The 24,008-nt window shown below is 41.5% G+C and overlaps 1 protein-coding gene across 2 annotated transcripts in view; it reads right to left on the minus strand.

The window, feature by feature from the left end:
• Nucleotides 1–24,008, minus strand: part of APP (amyloid beta precursor protein) — a 231,690-nt gene that overhangs the window by 121,979 nt on the left and 85,703 nt on the right. For both annotated transcript variants that reach the window (XM_054842302.1, XM_054842225.1), the window contains exon 4: nucleotides 1,306–1,418. In XM_054842302.1, the coding sequence (XP_054698277.1) occupies nucleotides 1,306–1,418 (113 nt within the window). The remainder of the gene's footprint in view (nucleotides 1–1,305; nucleotides 1,419–24,008) is intronic.

Raw genomic sequence — 24,008 nt, forward strand, 5'->3', positions numbered from 1 at the left:
CACTACCTGCACTGTAGGTAGCTCCCTGCCTGTATCCGCATGACCACTGTAAGCAACACGCTCTCCCTTTCCCTGCCCTTTAGTCTTTGCCAGTATGGAAGGACTTCTCTCCTTCCATATACCTGACAACTCTCTATCTTCTTGCCTAAAATCCTCACAGGCTCTGCCTCATAAACAGAAAACTCAAAGGCAGAACGATAATTTGATGTATCAATCCTGATGTATTGATGCTATTAAAGAGCTGATTGCAAGACAGATTAACATTTAAAGTATCTGATATACTGGAAACACCGTATCTGGTCTGACACTTCTGATAGTATAGAACCTTCTAACCTTGTTTGGAAAACAGTCAGTCACACAAAATTACACCTTAAAGATATAGTGACATAGGACAGAAAGATACAGTGATGTAGGACAGGTGAAAAAAAGAAAAATAGTTCAATAATGAATGTTCTTCTAGACTATGCCATTCCATGTTTGCAAGTACTTAAAATGCAACTGGAATTTGCCTGCATGAAGGTTGGTGTTTTAAACACTTCATTTGAGGTGCAACAGTATGATTCAATCAAGAACTGAAAATTTGAAAAGCTGCTAAGCACATTTCAATTTTCATCTCCAGAAGGCAGGACAACATACAAACTACGAGGTTCCAAACAAAATAGCAGCCAAAAATCTTCTTGAAGCTCATCTCAGTTTTTATTCCTACAATGTCTCCACATAAGGACAAAAATGCCCAAAACGCATTAGCAGTTACAACATTAGGTTTATTTCTGTTTTCAGTAAAGCACTGGGAAATTGTAAAAACTCTGTGATTGACTGCAAAATGCCTTTGGCTATCCTATGTCTTATCAGCTCTCCTGCCCTTTTATGCTGAATTTCACATACTGCACTCTTTGAGGCCTGTTTGATCTCTGTGAAGCACCTGGCATACCAATATCCATGTTGAGGACAACGATAAAGGCAAATCCTAGGCACTGGTGCATCAACCGTTGGTTCCAGAGCACCACTAACACAGGGGGCCCAGAGAACGTGGTCGGAGTGTGAGTGGATGTGGGCAAAAACCCAAGTGCTGTGAAACAGGGTCAATGTTCAAAGGCCAACGTTAAGCAGCCAACAGTGGACTCTGATGTGCTCAGCAGAGTGACTCCTCCTTACCTTACAAAGCAGATCAAAAAACCATTCACTCAAACATTCATAAGTACTGCTTTTTGTTTTCCATGTCACTGTCATATTTAAACTCTTCCTTGAAAGAGTGATACAGCTCTAAAGAAGAAAGGCAGGAAATTTTAAGACAGATGAATATACCTCTTTAGCAACAGTATGCCAGTGCAGGTGAGTTTCACACACATCCATCCTTTCCTGGTGAAGGAACTTGCATTTGTCTGGTACCAGAAGGGCATCGCTCACAAACTCGCCCACTGTAAGGAGAAAAAAATAAATACAAAAATGTTAATTTTGCTTTCAGTACCTCACCCTTTTAAACCTTTAGCTAGACGTAGGGCAGCTTTTGTGAATGAGCGGCAGGGTCTGTTTGTGGAGAATGGAACAGTTTCTAAATGGTGCTTCCATTAACACCTTCCTTGAATTTTCCATTTTAAAGTAGCTCCTGTCTTTGATCTCAGATGTATTAGATTATGAAAACTGTAGCGTAATACGCTAACTTCCATACACCCAGTGCGAAACTTGCAGGATGCATCGAAGACGTGTTTGCTGCAACATGAAGTCAGGAGCTGGTGGATCCAGCTCCTGGAAGGGGAGTGCAGGGATGGGGAGGGACAATTGAATTTTGCATCCGAGAGGTGGTAGGGAGAGGGTTTGAAGTGTTTTGAAATACTTAAGTTTTTCCACACAAAACAAGTCCGACATCAACACATTGTTTCAAGCAATTCCAGAGTGTTTCTACTGAATTACAGCACTAAGAGCAACACAGTCCACTTAGTTATTTCTGTTGATGCAGCCTCTTTATTGCAACCTCATTTCATCAGCCAGACGAATTGAGGTTAGCTCAGAAGGTTGATGAGCAAGTGGAGCTCATCAGCCAGGGAACAAGATGATTCATGGATCACCTGAGTATCTGGTCAGATTGAAGCGGGGGGGAAAAAAGGCTCGTTACCAAGGACATAACTGACCAAAGAGATTGTGGTGCCTTCCGCAGTAAGACAGAAATTTAGACACTAATGGAATAAACAATGCTCACAGCTTCAGTACTGACCAACAAGAAGAAACTCAGATGATAAGTAACATGATTTATTAGATGAAAATCACTCTAATTCCGTACAATTCTGGCATTGCAATTAAATAACCTCAAAACCCCTCAAAGATATTTTTTTAAAAGGAAAAATTACAGAGTACCTTTTAGAAGTCAATATACTGAACAGACACTGGATTGTGAAAGCACATGACTCAGAGGGCATAAATCATAAGCTCCCTGAAGCACATTTGTCTCTAACCTCCAAAAAACTACAGCCTCTGTGTATTAAATGAATGAACCGAGGTGGCCCAATGGCTGCACAGATGTAGTAACAGGTTAATTCATCAAAATGAGATGACTACAAGTTTACTGTTCAGTAGAGGGTCGTCTCAGGGAGCTGATTAAGTGGCCATTGAGGCTTACAATTAAGAAGTCAGTTTTAAAAATAATCAAGACCCAATGCATTGGGGAAAAGCAGAGTTCGGCAAATAGATAGATGTATGTACCTTTGCTAATTACTAAGATGTGTATTTCACATTAATTTCCTTGCTATATTTCAGTGCTTTGATCTGAAGCCTTTAAAAGCCAGTCAGTTAGTTTACTAGAAAAAAAAAATTTTGTTATCTTTATCCTTCAGTGACACACTCTAATGCCTGCAAATTATTAACAGAAACATCTTCTAGGTGTCCAAAATAAACTTGCAAAATTAATGAGTTAAAACACTTTCTGGTAAGCCAAAATACAAAATCTGCAGGTTTTGATAACAAAGTCTCTGCTCCCAGTGGTATCACACCCAAATCTTGCACTGAAATTCAAATAAATTTGTGTGTTGGGTTTGCGTGGCAAGGTTGTGGTAGCAGGGGGGGCTACAGGGGTGGCTTCTGTGAGAAGCTGCTAGAAGCTTCCCCTGTGTCTGACAGAGCCAATGCCAGCCGGCTCCAAGACGGACCCGCCGCTGGCCAAGGCCAAGCCCATCAGCGCCTCTGTGATAACATATTTAAGAAGGGAAAAAAAACAAGCTAGAGAGCTTTTGCAGCTGGAGAGAGGAGTGAGAAGATGTAAGAAACTCTGCAGACACCAAGGTCAGTGCAGAAGGAGGGGGAGGAGGAGCTCCAGGCGCCGGAGCAGAGATCCCCCTGCAGCCCCTGGAGAAGACCATGGTGAAGCAGGCTGTCCCCCTGCAGCCCATGGAGGAAGGATGAGGGGGTGTAGAGATTCCACCTGCAGCCTGTAGAGGACCCCACGCTGGAGCAGGTGGAGGCACCTGAAGGAGGCTGTGGCCCGTGGGAAGCCCACGCTGGAGCAAGTTCCAGGCCGGACCGGTGGACCCGTGAAGAGGGGAGCCCACGCCAGAGCAGGTTTGCTGGCAGGACTTGTGACCCCGTGGGGGACCCCATGCTGGAGCAGTTTGCTCCTGAACGTCTGCACCCCGTGAGAGGGACTCCATGCTGGAGCAGGGGAACGATGAGAGGAGTCCTCCCCCTGAGGAGGAAGAAGCGGCAGAAACACCGTGTGATGAACTGACTGTAACCCCCATTCCCCGTCCCCCTGTGCCGCTGAGGGGGGAGGAGGTTGAAGCCAGGAGTGAAGTTAAGCCCGGGAAGAAGGGAGGGGTGGGGGGAGGTGTTTTAAGATTTGATTTCATTTCTCATTCCTCTACTCTGTTTTTGCCTAGTAATAAATCAGATGAATTCCCTCTCTAAGTTTGGTCTGTTTTGCTCGTGACAACAATTAGTGAGTGATCTCTCCCTGTCCTTATCTCGACCCACAAGCATTTCGTTATGCCTTTTCTCCCCTGTCTGGTGAATGAGGGGAGTGAGAGAGCGGCTCTGGGCACCTGGCCTCCAGCCAGGGTCAACCCACCACAATTTGCACCTTGTTTTTAGCTGTACTTGTCTTTGCATGGGACCATCCTGCCAGTACCCAAAGTCACTCAGTACAGAAGTAACTGGTAATGGCTAATGCTTCAATTTAGCCAAGTACCAGAGCACTAAGCAAGCACCTGGGTGTTTTGCTGAAGACTCACAGAATATGTCAACTTTGCTTTCCTAGGACATACGACTTCATACAGAACTGCAGTTACACTTCTGTGGCTGTTCAAGCATACAAAACATTCAGAGCAGTCTTTATGGCAAACTTTTCTATTAAAAAAATAAAAATCCTGGAGTGCATTTTCCTCTGGTAAACTAGATCTGATATCTTAAGCTATGCACACAAACGTGTGCGAGCTTGTGTCGCCTGACTTCTGACATGCATATGCACACGAGTCCACATACAAACACGCCTGATAACCTCTGCATGAAGCTATTCATTCACCTTCACAGCTCGTAACATCATCTGAATATCATGTGTGTGAAGTTCAAAGGCAATTAATCGTATACCTCATTGCTCAGAAAAATAAGCCTACATCATTTCAGCAAAAGTAACGAATACGGATGCACCACTGAGTTACAGCCACCAAACCTAAGATGGAAAGCTGTACGTCCAAAGTTCTGGGCAATGCAGCCTGGGCTGCAGTGTCATTAACAATATGTATGAGTATGTAATCACATTTTTAAAATAATAATAATTTTTTGAGTGTCTTGATTATATCAACCAACTCATATCAATACACTAAAAAATCAACAAACTAGATATTTGGATATAATTGAAAGTACGGTATTAGATTTGAATTTTATACACAAAATGCACATCTCCTTTATAAAATCAGATTCCTTGAAAATAAGGTGACAGCATCCTCATGGTAACTCAAATGCTCAAGTGAGGCTCCATTTTGCCACAAGTTGCTGAATTTCACAGAAATAATCTATTGGAACAAGCTCCCCTCTGCTTTGCAAAAGGAAAGAAGGAGCTGAGGGGAAGGGTGGTTGTGTAATGTAACACTCCTTCATTATACAGAATTATAATAAATTATTTAGGGTTGTGAAAATCTGGCCAATAGCAATCACTTGCAACTTTGCATGTGATTCCTATTGCCTTCAATTCAATTTTTTATTACAAATAAAATTTTATTCTGCCTGTTATTTACACACACACACAGAGCTCAAGCCCTGGAAACTTTTTTCATTCATTTAATTATAATTATTACTGAAGTTTAAATGCAAAGCTTTAAACCTTTGTTCTATTTTTTTTGTTGTTGTTTAAAATAAATTAATGTTCAAGTGGCAGTTTGATGAACTAAATTGAGTTCACTTGACAACTGCAATGTTTATTTGCCTGGGCTAGTCTCACAAAATCACAAATCCATCAGAACGAAGCACTTCAAACACTTTTGACTTGTGGACAAGCTTCTGGTTGTATCACTCCAGTACATGTTCAACTTTCAATGCTGCTGAATCATAAGACTTTGGGAATTCTTTGCTTTTTTGAACACGTAACCCTTAGACGACACAGGGGAAACAAAGACGTGTGAAGGGAGAGCAACCCTGTGCCTCCTAAGAGAGGCGGCCAATATGCGTGGGCTCTAAAAATAAGGAAAAAAATTAATACTTCTGTTTGCCAGTACAGGTCATGACTGAGACTGCTGTGCATTAGCACTTTTTTTTGACTGATGGAGCATCCCAGCCCAGCACTGGTTGTAATTTCCACTGTCAGGTGCTGGGATTGCAACACGTAATTCAACTCCAATATAATTTTTTCTTCCTATACAGCCATATATCGACTTGCCTCCCACCGGGCGGTCCTCGACACCCTGCCTGCGAGGTTCGAGTTGGATGAGCATTTCTCCAGGTACCAGCTCTGCCTAAAAAGCCTCCCTGGCCCCTTGTCCTTACCAGCGCCTTACCCCTGCTCGCCTGCTGCCTACCCAGCTGCCAGTAAGCCACGGCTAAACCACAACCACACCATGGACAGAAGGGCTTGTAAAATTTGTACCAAATCCACACCACAAAGGGTTGGTATTACCACCACCACTGGCAATACCTCTGTCAGGCTTATATTTATCACTTTCCTGTACTCTTCTGCCTTCTTCAGCGTCTCTCGTATTTTGATTACAGCCGTACATCTGTGCTCTGCTGAGGTACTCTAATAATAAATCACGATGTCACAATTTGTCTTTCGGTGAGCTCATAAATCACTAAACTCCCTCAAGTGATCCAACACGCAAGTATAATAGCGACTTGTTTTCCAGTAGCTGCTTCTCAGACTTACAGGGAAGGGCTGGACACAACCAGACCCCTCTGGCTTGTGTGTTTCTGACTCGTCTAGAGCAAACAGCCCCAAAAGGGAATTCTGAGCAGAAATCACCATACCATGTTAAAAAAACCACCACTCTCTGCCTATGATTCATTTAGCTGAAGGCTGACAATCCTCTGCTCACCCTTTTGAAAACTAAGTTGCTTGTTGCTAACTCAAACCTACGTCTTTTAACTGCTCGTCACTGGAACACTCGTTGTGTCAACATAGTAAGTCACAGTTTAATTTCATTTTACAAATACCTTTTTTTTTTCCCCCTAACGTCAGCAATCCCTTTCCTGATGCCCTGCTCTCCATTATGTTTGTAGCAGGCTTCTTCAGATTGCCCCATCCTGGTGTATCACCACGCAATAGCAGTTTACATTTTTCAAAGACAGTTTTGCCAGAGATTATGATTCCACATTTTATTACTAAATAATTTTACTTCGGTCAAGCACATCCTGTTCTCTGAAAAATACTCTTGGAACAACAACAGATGTTGTGCTGCAAGGCCAGAAGTTCTGGTTCAGAAATTTCATTTTTCAACACAGTGAAGACTGAGAGCATTAAGAATCAATCTCTAATAAAGGAGAGTGAAGGCAACTGATCACACACTCTTAAATCTTCTCTAGGAAGACAAAGGCTCAGCAAGTGGGCACGCTTGTAAGAAGACTGCCCTATCTGTTTAATGACAGATGTGATATCAGGGCAAAGTAATTCAAAATAAAAATACCGTACCCTGTGTGAGACACTGTTCTGATCAGCAGATTTTCCATTCACTGCATAAACCAGAGGGGATGTGAGAATGCATCCAACATTGCACAGAAAGAGAGCAAAAATAAGATGATAAAGGTAATAAAATAAAATCCATGACAAAACCAAACACCTGCTAGCAGATGGTTAGGATCCCAACCAAAAAATAAGCATGTTCAAATTATGTTCAGAGGAGTACTTTCAAACAAAGCCTGTGCTAAATTTTGCATGAGGAGGCAGCACACATGCTGAAGCTCTAGGACTGAAGGCTTCATCTTCCGTGTCACTGATGAGAGCAAAGGTCTTGCTAAAACGAATTCACGAGCTCAAGCACTTGCACCATAAGTATTTGAGAACATTCAGAGAGACCTGTCTTTTCCCTGTCACTTCCACAGATTCTCTTGAGCCATCACAGGCTGGGCATGGTGCAGCAAGGAGCAGATCAACCCTGCGCCGCTGCCCGTCCTGCTGTCGCGGGGCTTTGCCCTGCCCTGGTCCCCGGCACAACAGCTCCCCGCAACACCTCCCCTAGCTCTTCCGCCTACCCAGGCACATCTATTAATTACAGATTATGTTACACATACGTTATTACATTTATTTAAGCAGCCATATAAATTCAGGTGCCTTTATTAAAGGTGATGTTTACACAACTCTTTATGTATGATGCTTTCTCTTAATTATAAAGTTGGTAATTAAAGGTTAGCTGCAATCTGCATCAGAGTGCAAGCCAAACACCCAGGCCTCAAGTGCAAAGAAACAACACTTTACTAAAAATGCTTCTTCTTTTCTTCAGAGGTCCAGAAAAGCAGAAGAGATGCAAAGCACCTAGATACTTTAAAAATGCACTTCATTTTTCAGTAAAATGATTCAGTCAGCACAATTATCTAGTGACATACTGAACTAGTCATAGTGTACTTCGCTATTTCAGACTGGGTATCTACAGATGAAGAGGGAGAGGTTGTGCCTGTCAAAACTGGTTTGAAGGAGGTTTTTGCTGCCGTGCCTGGCCCCTGGGGATGGATGCCTCACGGTGTGGCCTTCCTCTGAACTCGGGCACAAGACATGTTAAGCCAGATTGTTAAAGATCTTCAGTCTAGTTTAAATTATTTTAACAGCCTACAGTAAACAAGGGATTTGTAGATTTCTCCAATTTCAAATTTAAATGGAAGTTAAAAAGAAGCAGTGTTTAGGAAGTACGTAAAAGCCCACAAAAAAGATAATTTCTACCTACACTGTTACTTATGAAGGACTACCAACATTAATACCAGTACCCAGTCGGGTATCAAATACCACCCTACTGTATCTTCTCCCCCAGTAACTTGCAAGCACTGAGAGCAGCATCAAACAACGCTGAACCCCCAGGCAGTTGCCAGCGAAGGGCAGGCAGCGAAGGAGCTCGCACGCAGGGACACCAGCGGGGGGGAGGTGGAGAGCCCGGTGCTGCACCAAAACCCCGCTTGCCTTAAAAGCTCAAAACCACCTCCCTCGACCCCATCCCAAATGGCAAAGTTAGAAGCCTCTCCCTAAAACCCATCCATCAGCCAACAGAAAGGCAAGGTGGTGCTGATAAAACACAATGTCTGTGTCCCAGTAGCTTGGACCATCGTTATTTTTCTGATGAGTAACAGACTTAAATCCTGCCCATAAAACTGCCCCAAAACCACCTCTGTAAGAAAACTGTCTCCACTCCACCACTTCACCTGTAACCTATGGCACGAATTTCAGTAAGAGACCCAGGGCACAGCAGATGGACAGCCGCACAGACCCGAATTTGAAGGGCAGGAGCAGAAGCGACAGCGCGACCTGCGCAGCCATGTCTGGGGTGTGAGGCAGGAACAGCTACAGCTCTTCTGTCTTCCAGAGGAAGACAAACCCAACACTTGACCCCATTAACATGCCTCATATCGACCCTTTTGTCCTCATAAAGTTCCAAAAAGTTACTTCCCGTAACTGTAAGTTGGGGTTTTTTATTGCTGTTTTTGGGGGTTTTTTGGTTTTGTTTTTTTTTAAACAAAGCCATCAACTATGTTTTAAGCATCTAAAGCAAGGCCAGTGGTTCTCCAACAGACATTTTCATGGCATCAGAGCAAGTGTCTATTTTAGTATTTTTTCTGCTTCAAAGAAGTCCTTGAATGCTTCTGTATTCCTGCTTTCAACCAAACTTGAAAAGGTAAAGAGAGTGCATCCACTAGAAAGTGGTTTATTGTTCTGTTATGCAGAGCATCAACTCTCAAGTAAACCACCTTCACTATTCACAACATTTATTCGTTTACTAGACTACAAAAGGCAACAATTTGGGATGAGCAAAGCTCTCCTATTAGATTAAAAACTGGTAATTCTAGCTTAGTATCTTGATGCTTTTACAATAATTTTGAGAAATCATGACAACGAAGGTACTTTTCACAAACACTGCAATGTTTGTGAAAACATACAGCCATTCTTGGGACAAAGATCAAGGTAAAAGAAAACCCAATATTAATAAACTCACTGACATCTAAATAACAACATATACACCATGAACAAGGAATTCCAGTCTTGATAAATCATGTGTTCTACTGTGATTTTTGGTAAGTCCAAATACGTCACACAAAATGTTGCAGTTGAAGGGCTAAAATCCTTTAAGTACAATCCATCAAAGTAGATTTCTCCAGATGAAAATAATGAACTATATACCAAAAAATATACCTGTAAGTAATTAATGGTGTTTATTATGTCTTCATTTTCATAAGGTACTATACATAAAAAGGGTTATTCTCAAGCCTTCTTCCTCTGTAGCTCTTTGAGACATAGACGTAAATGGAATTTCTGCTCACTTTACTACTTTTTTGCCTGACTGCATTTTCTGACAAAAATGTCTTGCTTTCCAGACAGAACACAAGCATCACTCAGATTTGATGCATTATGCCAATAATGGATACATCTGTTTACATGCAAGAAGATTCAAATACACATCATCACACGCTCTGGCATCTTCACAGACAAAGCATAGAAACATTCATTAAAAGTCTGCAGCACCTCAGCGGTTCATTGAAGCATTAAGTTCATTTACCCCTCTCCTTTTTTCCACTTGTCTCCCCCATCTTCAAGGAAAAATCTTTCTGGGATTACACTAAGATACCTTTTCTGTCCCTCTCTTGCTCATTAATACAATATAACAAAACTGTGCTAATGCCCATCACCCCAGCATCATGGGTTATGTCACATGTTGGGATTCCTCCTCCTGCCCCACCTTCCTTAAAAGGCCCACTAAGTCAAAAAATACCCTCCAAGAACTTGTTATCAGTGTGACCAGCAGCAAAGGTCACCCCAAAAAGGCTATCTGAAGGGCTTCCCCTTCAGTTTGCTCTCTCTAGGTACCAACCACTCAGACTAGCAAACTTTCTTGCCCTGCATCACAAATCAAAATGCTGCCTCTCAAACGTGATTTACTTAGAAACAGGCCCAAAAGCAGGCTGCAAAGTCCAGCTCAGGAAGCTGAGAAATTTCAGGACCGAGTTGGTCTCCTTTCCAATTCTTCAGTGCATTGGTTACATCTGCAAAGCTTCTGCCACAAATGACAGAGTATTTGTTGCAGGCACAGCCCCCTCCCAATTACATAATCCTAATTTCTTGGAAATAGTGAGTAAGGATGCTGTGCGATGCTGCCCAAACAAAAATCTTTTCCCCTCCTTCCACACCATGCTTAATTGCTTATTGCTTCCTTCACCTCCCTTCTCTGCAGCCCCAGCAGAACTTTCAGACCTATCATTTTTACTTTTCACTCCATCACTGCAGTAGTCCTGTTTGATAAATCTGTAACGGGACACGGTCAGCTGCTCTGGAGGGCTGCTGAATGCCTTGGGGACTGAAGCTTGGCTGCTTGTAGAGGAAAAAATATTATCAAGTGAGGGATGCCGCCTGTGGGTGCTTGCACAGGGTCATTTGGTGGGGGTTTTGCGGGGGTTTTTTGGAATTCCAGGTCCCATCCTAAACTGACAGCAATATGTCTAGCTAAAACAGATCTTCTGCAGTGCTATAAAAAGAGCAGGGAATGAAAAGCTGGAAGGTGCTGGAAGCCAAGGCAAGTTAGGAAAGACTTCTTGATTCTGCATACAGTGTACTGGAGGAAACTACTGGGTTCTTTAAACAGGAGGACAGAATAACCCAAGAATTTATTGGAAATTGCATGATCTACAGAGAACAGTTGGTAAAATTCACAGAAAGGAAAAATCCTGAAAAAAACCAACCCAGTACTAGAAAACTCTAAGGAATAGATTTGAAATGTGAAAGGCTTAATGAAATCATTTTGTGAAGATTTAATAAGATTTTTGTCAAGATTCCTCAAGCAGAATCCTGGGACTGTGAAAATTATTTTAAGTGTCCTGAGCCACAATCGAGTTAGCAGAAAAATCAGGAGGGAAAGAGGACAGTGGTACCTTCAACAATAACAGAACTTTTACTCCACAAAAATACTAAGTGCACTCAGGCTGTTTACACAGTACTGTCTGGAAGATACAGTTAGATGCCTGCCACCATTCTGTTTGAAAAGCATTCTGTCCCTGTGTAGTTTTTTACTACAGTAAGCTTCAGTAATAGACACACAGAAATGCTGCTCCTCAAAGCATTGACCACCTCAGTCTGGAAAGGATGTGCAAGGAACAAGACATAAGAATATCTTGACCTTCCATGCCCCCAAAAGTTGTCATGGAAAACAAAACCATAAAACCTGAAATGTTTTCTTTACAAATATGTTGTCTCCTTCAAAACAGTTGAATTCTTTTTCTTCCACATGGAAGTGCACGCATCCCTGTCAAGAGTGAAATACAATGTGTGGGGTGTAGGGGTGCAAGGAATGGGAAACAAAAGGGCAAGAAAACAGAAAAATTTCTAAACCCCACCTCACATGCTGAGGATCTCCTATTACCCTGATGGCACAGCAGAAACCACTCCCAAGTATTTGGGAATGCTTCTTTTACCCAGGTAAGATTCCCCTGCTCCCATCCCCCACTTTGTGACAGTGCTGTATACAGAGCAATTCTCCATCACCCAGGGGTTAAATCTGTTGTGCACGAAGGCCTTTTGTTGACCACATTCACTTCTTTTCCCAGTGCTTAGCTCATAGAAGCCATCATCAAGCATGTCCCAGGGCCTCAAAGTCATTAGCTGCTGAGTAAAGCAGGTGAAACATGAACTATACCAGCATGGACACCAAAAATACTTGAGAAACTGGCTAAAAAAAAAAAAAAAACCCAAAAAAAGCTTTCTTCTTAAAAGGGCACTTTTTCAAGAACCCCTTTACCAGAGGTCAAAGAAACAACACTATCTGGACTCACTAACCCTCAAGAGGAAGAAACAGGAACGCTACTCTGGCTTCATCATATATACGGGTGCTGTATGTGTTCTTGGTAAAGGACAACCTATCACCTCAAGAATGGACCTATTTCATTCAGGACAGAAAAGATCGTTGGTACACAGCTGAAACAGTCTTTATACCAGAATCATCGGTCCAGTGTTGAGATATTGTTAATGCAAAAAAATCAGAGACACTATGAAAAAGCCTCAGTTAGGGATAACTGTTTTGCTGAAATAAATTCTTTTCATGATGTTTAGGCTCTTTTTTAATACAAATTTTTGTGTGCATCTCAAAATATTAATTGCCTCCTGCCTTGTAGTCGTCTTTTTTTTTTTCTGAGATTCCCTTTATTCCTGGTACTCATGTACTTCAGTCCTCTCCCAGTTACGCACCTCTTTCATGACTGATGAGCTCCTTTACTGTTCTGCTCACATCACTGCCAGGTGGGATGTTCAATAGTAGACCATGGCATGAGTCAAGCACCAAATACCAAAAAAACCTGTTGAGGGAGAAGTTGCTTGTGGAAAGTCAGCACAGGTCGCTCACAGATCCTTGTCAAGTGCCCCTGATTCCCATGGCAGGTGACAGAAACCAGCAGAGCTGCACTGGATACCACTTGGTCACGTTTCCCATCAACTGATCCTCCAACTCCTGCCCCAGCCACTGGTGGGGGAACTGCCTGCCTCTCCCATGCTCTAAATTCATGAGGAGAGCTGGAGACACGTGTGCCAGGGCGTGTATCTGGCAAGCACAACATGGAATGAAGACTGGTAAGGAAAAGATGAGGAGGTGTGATCTCTTCATTTTGTGATACAGGATCAACACATACCCTTCCCCAGATAAAGTACTACTTAATTTACTGGAGCTTTTTAGTTTCAGGTGTGAGTGCTGGACCTCCTCAGGGCCATTTCTTGGATCATAATGGGGTTTCCCCATGAATAAACACCAGTCAGCACTAGTTAGACAACAAATAGAAATCCCCCTTGGTAGGTTTCAACTGTTTTCAATCTGTATTTTAAATAGTTCATCTAAAATAGGAAAGTTGTTAACCATTCCCAGGCTTATTCAAGGCAACATTCACTCTTCTCTGTACTCAGTAAGACTTTAATGAAGTTGGTTTTCCAAAAACGACGCAAGAGAACAAAAGCTAGCAGCTTTTAAAACATAAAAATATTTCTAAGAACCTTTTCAGAAATTATTCACAAAATTACATACCGCAATTTGATAAAGATGACTGATACTGCAGGACCTATTTTAAGGCTCTTCCTTATGTTTAAGTATAAATATCAAATATAACAATGATATTTCTCAAAAGCAGATACATTCCAAATCTTAAGGAATTGTATCTTTGTGAATCTTATTTTTCCCCCAGCTGCCTTCAGGTTTTTACAAGCTATAATATGGCTGAATTTCAAAACAGATTACGCTTCATAAATGCTACCAAATGCAGGAATTTTAACACTCCAGCTATTAACATCACGTTCTGCTGCTGCCAAGATGCACGACAAGCTGCACATCAGTTGTTACTGGTTTTGCTCCCTTTCTCGCAGCGGACATGTTTTGCAGCAAGATCTGTGAGTGCAAATCTCCAAGCAGTTTAAAACTTTGTGCCGCCCTTCTGGCTGAAGTGACACTTAATGCACTTCATTACCTAAGATGTACTTGAAAAATGGGCTCTGAAATGGAAACAGCATACATTAAGAAGTAATTACATTAATTAATTCATTAATACCCTATGTATTCATCCTAGTGACTGGCTAAAGATACCAATCAAACAAAAAGATGGCACAAAGATAGAATGCTTGGAAACGATTCAGCACAACTGGGACTAGTAATCTCACTGCGCTTTGCATTATTATATGATGAGATGTTTCTCATGGGCCATTCTTAGTAATTGGGGTAAAGCATCTGGCATTAGAAATAAGGCTAGAGAAGGCCCCATTAGTCACTGATGGCTAGAGGGACTAATGACCATAAGCCTATAGATAGATGGAAAGAATGGAAATGCTACAGACACTTTTAAGGTTTGGCCATCAAAAGCCATTTCAAATGCTAGAATTACAATGAGGAACGTACCACATTTTAAACAAGGAAACATTTACTTCAGTAAGATTTCAGTTTTGTGATTTCCCCCCCCCCCCTTCCTAAACAGCTTCATACTGCATGTTTCTTTATAAAAATTTGGATTCTTCTTATTTCAGCAGTAACTTAATGCAGTTGTTGCTCTCTCTCTTCTGGCAAAGAACAGAAATCACTGCGAAATTGTTTCTATGATACCATCTTGTACAACGGTGTTGCAAGAAATATGCCTTCAGGAATTACAGGCCAGTCTGCCTCATTTCAGTTTCTAGGAAAATCATGGATCAGGTCCTACTGAAAACTATTTCTGGGCACATGAAGATAATGATGACTTGCAATAGCCAAAACAGATTTAACAAAGATAAACCATGCTTGATCAACCTGACTTGCCTTTTAGGATGCAATGGCAAGATCAGTGACTAAGAACAAAGCAATAGATACTGTCTACCTTAATTTTAACAAGGAATTCAACATCATCTCCCTCTTGCAACATCTTTGTATCCAAGTTGGGATGTTATGGTTTGGGTGGATGGACTACTAGCTGGGTGAAAAACTGACTGCACTGTCGAGCTCAATGGATAGCGGCTCATGGTTGTACTCCACCTGGAAGGAAGTAGTGAGTAGAATACTTCAGGGCTCCATCTTGTTTTGTTTAATGTCTCTATCAGCAATATGGAGGAGAAGACAGAACATACCCTCACAAAGTCCACAGATAACCCCAAACTGAGGGGAGTACTTGACATACTTGCAGGCAGTGCTGCCATTCAGAGGGACCCAGGCAGGCTGGAGGAGTGAGCCAACAGGAACCTCATAAAATTCAACAGGGACAAATGCCCAGTCCTACCCCTGGGGAGGAATAAGCCCTGACAACAATACAGGCTGGAGACTGGACAGCGGGGGAGCAGCTTTGCAAAAAGGGCTCAGCTGGGGCCAACAGCAAGTTGAGCACAAGGCAGCAGTGTGTCCTGACAGCAAATATGGCCAATGGTGTCCTTGGCTGCACAAACAGAAGCACGTACAGTGGACTGAGGGAAGTGATTAACCCCTTTTACTTGGCACTCATTAGATTGCATCTAGAACACTGTGTCCAGTTTTGGGCATCCCAGTACAAGAAAGATCATTAATGAACTGGAATGAATTCAGCAGAAGGCCACCATCATGGCTGAAGGGGCTGGAGAACCTGGCCTATGAAGAGAGACTAAGGGAGTAGGGCTTATTCACCCTGGAGAAGGAATGACTTCAGGGGAGCCAATACCTGCCTGCTCAAACCTATGGAGACATCAAGACAGCAGATGAGCTTCTTCACAGCGGTGCACTGCAGCAAGAGAGAGTGGCCATGGTTTGAAACAAGAGAGGTTCTTACTAGATAAAAGAAAAAAAAAATCACAAGGATAATTAAGCATAGGGAAAAAGCTGCCAAGAGAGGTCGTAGACTCTCTTGTTCTTGGAGGTTTTCAAGACCAGACCAAAGCTCTGAGCAGCTAGTCAAAATTCAGTATCAGCCTTGCTTCAGGCAGCAGATTGGACTAGAGAATTCCAGAGGTCTGTACCAACACGAATGACTCTACAATTCTATCCATCCCTTAAGTCTTCCCCATCTCCCCATACACTAGCAAACAGAAACAAAGCTGCAACAATCTTTGACTTCATTTCAGTCACACTGGCCTTCAAAACATCATTATTCTGTACCCTTCATGTGACCTACTGTTTGTGTTTCTGAAGCTGTTGTAAACTACAGTATCATCAAGTAAGTGGTGCCTTGCCTAGTTCACAGGTACCTTTGCATACTCTGTATGATCACAGAAGATTAACTGAATAGCTTGTTTTTCTGTTATCTATCCCAAACAAGGGTGATAGCTGAGCGAACTTTATGAACAGACAAAATGAGAGGCACGCTATCAGTATCACACACGGAAGTCTCCTGTTCACGTAATAGGTTTTTCGCACCACCTTCTGCTGGCTAATGAGGCAGACAGTACATTAGATTAGACGAATCATCTGCATTACTAGGTATACACATTTTTGGACCCACTCCAGACATTAGAAATAAGTTTTTAAAAAAAAATAATGCAAATGCAATTTCTGGCTTCTAAAACTAAACATCCTGACAGGGGAAAGGATAAAAGATCATGTTCACCAAGATCCACCTCTTCAGGCACCACTTGAAGGACAGCATGTGAAAGTAATTACTGCTAGTAATGATGTGGCTGAGTTGCTCTGGTTAACTAAAGGGCAAAAGCTCTGTATTGTCACTAACCCTCCCATGAGAGCACTTAACCCAGAAGTCAGTGTAGTTGTTATCTACAAAAAACCCTACTTTATGTCAAAATTGCTCCTCTCTAGTTCTCATTGCAAGAATTAAACTCAGTGAACACAGCAGTAGTTCCCAAGAGCTGGTAGAAGATGGTCATATTTTACCAAGCGATTAATTCCAACCTGTTTTATTTATTTTCTCTTCCTCATACATATGAGTCATTGTGGACAGAAACCAAGTCAGGATTAACATGCAAGATCATGTTGCACTGAGAACTGAATCCTGTCCTTAAGGATTAATGTAAACATTGAAGGCAATATGATAAAATAATATTTGCTAGTTACACAGGCTTTATTGTCAGAAACACTGTCTAGAGTCCAAGTCAGATCCACAGTATCAGAATGAGGATTTTTTTATTCAAATACCTTGTATCACATCAACAGATTAAAAAAAAAATTGAGAGAGTAAATGGATTTTAAAGTAAGATAAGCAACAGTAAGGAAGACATTACACTCAACAAAAAGAGTAAATATATCATATTGTAGGCCTACAGCAAGGATTACCAAATTAGATTGAATAAATCAAGACCAACCACTGGAATGAAAAATTCTGTAATGCATGTGAAAGGTCTATAAAAGCCTATTTTTGAAAATTAAATCCTTTGCAGATTTTTGCCCCTAGTCAAAAATGTCTAGCTGAACCATCAGTGAAAAAAATTTAAGGGCAAAGCACCTGTCTCAAGTGCGTAAGACAACACAAGAATGATATTAAAGAAATCAAACTCAGTATATTATATATTTTTATCTACGTTTGACAACATGTATATAAATACGTAAGTTAAAACGCATCTTACGAGTTCCCACACAGAGAGAACAGTAAGCTGGCCCAAGTGTTTCATGGGCAGTGCTCAGGAGAACCCAAATTCCATCAGGATGGAGTTACACACAACACCAGGAAGGAAACAACTTTTAAGGACAGGTTAGTAATCAGTCAGGAACAAAAATTTTCAAAGCAGCAAATGAAAATTAACGTTACTCTATGCAGTTCCTCCAACATCAGCAGTAAGGCAGCATTCCTGACAGCTCACCAGCTGTGTTGGAAACTAAAAATAGAGAATATACACAAAAGAGTGCACCAGAGCAATGTCTGCTGGTGGTTCTGCCACACAAATGCCTCTGCTCTAACTGCCCAGGAAGCTGATCCCACCTCTAAACGCCCCTTGTTAAGTCCAGCAGAGGAGACACCTTGTCAATAAACTCATAACACACTCAAGTCAGGACTGACCAAACAGGAAAACAAGTGCCCCCTTGCTTGCTTTTGAACTCAAATTGCTAACAAGAAAAATTTCACCTAAATAGGATTTAATTATTCAGATAAGAATTTTGTACAGACTGTCATGGTTAAACACTCTTTTTCTGAGATATATCGCTTGGACTTTATTGTCTAACCAGGGCTTCAGACCAAGGCTGCCTCATATGTGAATGAGGATCAAGGTGGGACCCCCTCAGAGGGGTCTGCTGGAGCTGGGGAGGTGCTCAAGTACTTCTTGCAGCATGGCCGTTCTTGCTCAGAAATCTGAACCTGCCACGTCAAATAGAAGGGTTAAGTGAGCTGACAACCCAATTCAGCAAAAACAAGCACTTTGTTTTAAGCAGTACTTCAAAAAAATCAGTTTTGCCAAATGAAAGGCAATGTCAACCAGTTGTTCAGCAGGTTTTCCCCAAAGGTGGTATTTTACCCCATTTCATCCCCAGCTACAGTTGTCATGTGATAAAACAGACATCTTGAGAGAACAGAGGGAGGAAGGGAGGGCAGGAGGAGAACAGGAAGGGGTACTTCTAGGCATCAGTATCCTCAGAAGGTATCATCTACCGATAACCAACTTCAAAGAGGAATCCTTGAGTGTGAGTTAGCCCACGTGTCCTGGTGTGACACACAGGCCAAAACACAGTGAAGACACCGCTCATATGTTCTCCTGTGGACATGCAGTTGACAACAAAGAGGATTTTGGGGCAATGAGCAACCTCAGAGAGACCTTGTAAGCCACATCGCTGGAAGAGGGGAGGGGGACAAAGGGAAAGAGGTGGCACCTCAAAGCACTCAGGAGGCTCAGAAAGGCATCCTCCCACTTCTGCAATGCTCTTACCTATATTAGCTGGCCTCAGCAGAGCACATGCTATTTTAAAGTACATTTTTCTTAAGAGCTTTACCTCTGATAATGTGCAAAAACCTGTTGTAAATTGATTCTGTTGTAACAGATCAGATATCAGTAACTGTACACAGCCAACTGCTCATACGTAACAAAAATGGCATTAGAGTTTAACTTGAAATTACATCTTCCATTTTTATTACAATCTGAAAGTTACTCTTGAAACACCTTGACATAGGAGACACTTTGTAAACTATGAAGGCAGTTACATAACTGAAAATTGAAATAAAGCTTTACAGCTGCCTATCATTTTAGAGAATTTAACAAAAAAGGAAAGGTATATGAGACTTCGGTATTACTCCTTTATGATATGCCAAATTAACCTTGGGGATCATTGTTAGTTAATAAAGGAAAACAAATGAAGTACTAAAAAGGTCCTGGGTAAGCTACAGAAAAAAATGTTAGATTGAAATTCAAACAAATTTTAATCTAAGAACCTTGTTTCCCACACTAACTGAGAATAAAGGTGACATATCAAAATGTTTATGATTTACAGAACAAAGCAAAAGGGCATGTGGAGAGGAATTTCACACTGTAACTAGCCTGAAGTTTGGCTTTTTTTTTCCCCCCAAAAAATCTGAAAGAGTAAAAGTAACAAGAAAGATTAATCACTTCAGTGCTCTACAACAACAATACGATAACTGTCATTTACACTTGCTATGTTTTCTATTTTCTAAGTCAACCCAACAGTATAAACCCCAAGACAACTAGCAAAAAAAATGCAATGGGCAGCCAAATGTTTCATGGGCCATTGATGTGCATGGGAGCTTGCCTTTTCAAAAAAATAGTGAATGCTGTAAATGTTGTTTCAGATTGGCTTAGGCCAACGTTTCTCTCAAAAAAAGGTGGCTCCATGCTCTTCCTTTCCTCAGCTGCATGCCCAAGCCTGGCCTTCTCCCAACACTGCACATCTGTGACCACGCCATCAGCAAGATCAGACACCTGGGGTTTAGACACCCCTTACTGAAAGGCAATGTTGGGATTATTTATTTAGTCAGCTCAGCTCAGGCTTCACCAAAACTGTTTGCCAACCAACCTTTGCTGAACTGAGATGAGCTGCAAGACGAAGGCTGGAGGATAGGCAGCAGAAAGATGAGCCCAGATCCATCAACTTCTGAACGCTTCCTCCAACTCTGCTTTGGCAAAGCGTTCATAGACAGCCACTGGCCTCCCTGTGGCAGTGCAGGCACCATCAGATGGAAACGCTGCCCAAAAGACTTCCATTTCCTCCCGGACTAAAAAAGGTTTACATAATTCAAGCTTAGCCAGGTTACGAAACAGATGTAAGAAAAATTGCCTGGTACACAGGGAGCCAAATTTAAGGTCGGTTACAGAACTGATAAGTGATTTCACTGTAAGAAGGAAATATTCTAGAAGGTTGTTCTCCAAAAAGAAAACTACATGTACAAAAAAAAAGTCCATGGTATGCAAGGGGAAGGGGTTTGCCTATCACATATTTACTACAAACTGAACAAACAAATCCCAGAAAACAGGTAAAAGGAAACTTCTCCAGCTGTAGGCTCATGTACATGCTATTGATGATTTCTCATTTGTACCGTAAGGTGAAATACAGGCTTCTCAGTCATAGGATAGGATGTTCCTGTGTCAAGTATCATAAAAACGGCGAAGTATTCCTTTTCCCAAAACGTTTGTAATCTCTGTTGGGGGTTCCAAACAGCTGCAGTCACATGAAGCTGACTCTAAATAATCAATAATCTTGTAACAGATTAAGACCAGTCATGAGGGGAAAAGAATGACTTGACAAAATAACAGGTATTCAGAAATTGTGTCCTAGACTGAACTATAATAAAAAGGTATGAAAACACATCATATATAAGATAAGCTTGATGAAGAACAGCTAAGGGAAAAACTAAAATAAAAACCAGTCTACTTCAAAGCATGGACGATCAGACTTCCTATGAAGCAGACACTGCTTAGGTATTCACCCAAGTACCTTCCGGAAAAAGAAGTAGAAGCCAGTATTACTACAGAGCCAAAACTAATTTGTGTTACCAAAATTAACTTTGATATCAAGTTGTTATGATTCAATTTTCTGTTGACCTAGTTGCAATGTTCTAATAGGAAAAAAATGGGGTAATTTAAATATTTTACACATCAAGAACTTACTGACAAAGCTACTGGGAGTTAAAGATCAAACATATTAATGCAGAGAGTAAATAACTTCCAATAATCATGATCCTCACTCGTTACCCCTAGTACAGGTTTTTGCTATCTTTCAGTATTTCAAACTGAACAATTAGGAAGCCTTTTTAATGGTCAGGTTAAGTACATCAGTTTGAGTACAGAACTAAGACACACAAGTCTTACCTATCACTTCTGAATTTTTTAGGTAGACAAAAAAAAATCCTGGGTGGAAAAAAACAACAAAAATTTACGTGGTTAAGAAGAAAGGCTACGACTACAATTTTTTTTTTTTTTTAAAGCATACGAATACATTTTACTAAAACTGAAGTACTTTGCGTTAGCTTCAGGGTCACAGTTTTAACTGGAACAAATTCTGCTTTAAGTTCCCTTAGTGATCATTAAGAAAAGTTTCCATGTGATTCGGAACATACTAAAAAACCCTACTATTATTTCTCAATGCAGAGGTCAGTAAGAAAGTTCAAAATGTCTGAATAAAGTTTAAATCCACAGCGAAAGCAAAATGCAGAACTGCTCATACATTCACTAATACAGATGAAACCACTCATGAGGAAAGATTATACTGTAATCAGTAAATCAGCAGCAATTCTTCAAGCTAATGAAGTATTAAAGCTACTAGCTTTATTTTTGTTAACAAGCAGGCTGCGGGTACTATTAAGTATTATGCTGGTATGGATCTACGCATAAATAGACCAAGCCTAGGAAGTTTAAAACTAAACTGGCCATGCAGAACCGCACTTCCATCGCTTGGTAACTCCCCTACACTGGCACATTTCTTCATTTGTAAACCAACAAAGGCAGAAGCGGACAAGTACAAACGGAGCACAGCCCCTTTCAAATAAAACCAATGCCAGTCTTCTCATGGAGAATAAATTAACAAATGCAAGCACAGGATTAAAAAAAAAAAAACAAACAACAACACTCAGACAATTCCATCAGATGCTCACTTTGTAAGTGAACGCCAGTGCATTCCTACCCCTGGGTACCGTATCTGTTCTTCCTTTAGCTTCCTATAACAACAGGGATGAGAAAACCACAGCAACGTGTGATACCCCCTATGCTCACAGGCCAGACAAGACTGGCAGGCAGGTGATGGTAGGAGAGAAGTAACAGCTCGCTCCAGAGGAGACAGAGTGCCTCCTCATCAGCGGCTTCCTGGGGCCAAGCTGGCAGCTCCTCAGACCATCCATTCCCATCATGACCACTTACCCCCCTGCCTGACCTCCACGCAGCTTTCCGAGCACAAAAATATCATACACAGTCAAAATGGTTCCTTAAAAAAATACACTACTGTTCCACTTCTTTTGGAAGAGGGATCAGATGGAGGGCTGCTAGTTTGAGTCTACTCAGCTCTCAGTCTTCAGGGCTGTTGATAAACCAAGTGTCTACAAAGAGGTTCAAGAGAAGCAAACTTTAAAACAAAATAAAACAAACAAACCCAAACAAAAAAGTCAACAAAAGTAAGAACTGAGACAATTTGGAACAGTTCTATTAAAAAAACCCCAAACAACAAAACACCAAATGCAACTGTGTGAGAAAGTCCTCGGGTTTCTGTCGCCACTAAAGCAAGCACACTAAAAATACTAAAAAAGTAAAAAATACTAAAGTATACTAAAAATACCTTGCTTTTCCAATTTCAAAGAGAATCTAGTATCCAGATGGATTCATCAAAACCTGAATTCCTAGATGGTTAATGGGTGCCTCATTCTTATGTATCACATATAACCATTCCCAACTTGTATTTGCCATTGCAGAAGTTTTCTGCAAGAATATAAACCCCCACATTGGAACATAAAATGTCTCCTGTTACACAGTAGTTTTTAGCATCGACCACAAGTATAAGCTTTCATGTGAAAGAGGAAAGAACCCGAAGGGAATTTCTGCTTGCATGATAAAGATGCCTGCGCTTGTGGGTAAGGGACTGGAAGTGTTGAAGCACGTTTGACCTTCAAATGTCAGCGTGTTCATCTTGCCAAGATTTCGGATGTTTACACAAGCATGAAGTGCTGTAACTCTTTCCCTTGGGGCACACTCTGAGTGCAGCGATCCGTCCAGCGGGAAGACGGCTGGTGTCATCCCAGCACAGCTCCGTGGGCGCAGCCCTGCAGCCCTTGAGTCCCAGTTCGCTGGTTCGTGGGAACGCTGCTGGGTACCAGCCCAGCTGATGCGGGGCCATACTTCTCCTTCATCCCGAGGCTGTCAGCTATGAGGTCTAATCAATGAACCTGTGCTAGACCTGAGTGACTTCCAGCACTTCGAGCGCAGCCCTGTAATGCTGCCATGCCTCCCCTTGCCAGTGAGGGACAGTTTATCCTGTGAGGGCAGGTAAAGGCTGAGGCGCTGCACTGTCACATCCCAAGTACTGGCTTTATCAGTCCTCTCTGCCCTAAATGAGAAATACTTCACTGAAAATTAACCAAGCTCTTTCCTGCACTTACTGAAAGTCATTTTGCAAACACTTTTCCAAGGTTACAGATGAGCTCTCTGACATAAAGTTTCCCCAAAAGCCAGGCTATTCAATAAGGATGAGAATGTAAGGGCATATATATAAACAAACGCCTGAAGTCTCTTAATGAAGGACAAAATACCTTTCACAGAAAGCCACTTAAATCATTAAATACAGGGGTTTGCCTGCCTAAATTGAAAAGGCAAATACGGTGATTTATTCATACCTACACTCTGACAACAAAAAACTAACACATATACTGTTGGTTATAGTACAGATAAGGTTTTTTTTTTAAATTTTGTTGCTATGGTTAACAAATGAAGAACTATTTTACTGTGCTATTTTAAAAACACACACGCACACTTTTCATTAAAAGCAATTCTGATGTCTCGGTGAAAGTATTGTGAC

Source organism: Grus americana, chromosome 1 (assembly GCF_028858705.1).
Source record: "Grus americana isolate bGruAme1 chromosome 1, bGruAme1.mat, whole genome shotgun sequence".
Classification (NCBI taxonomy): Eukaryota; Metazoa; Chordata; class Aves; order Gruiformes; family Gruidae; genus Grus; species Grus americana.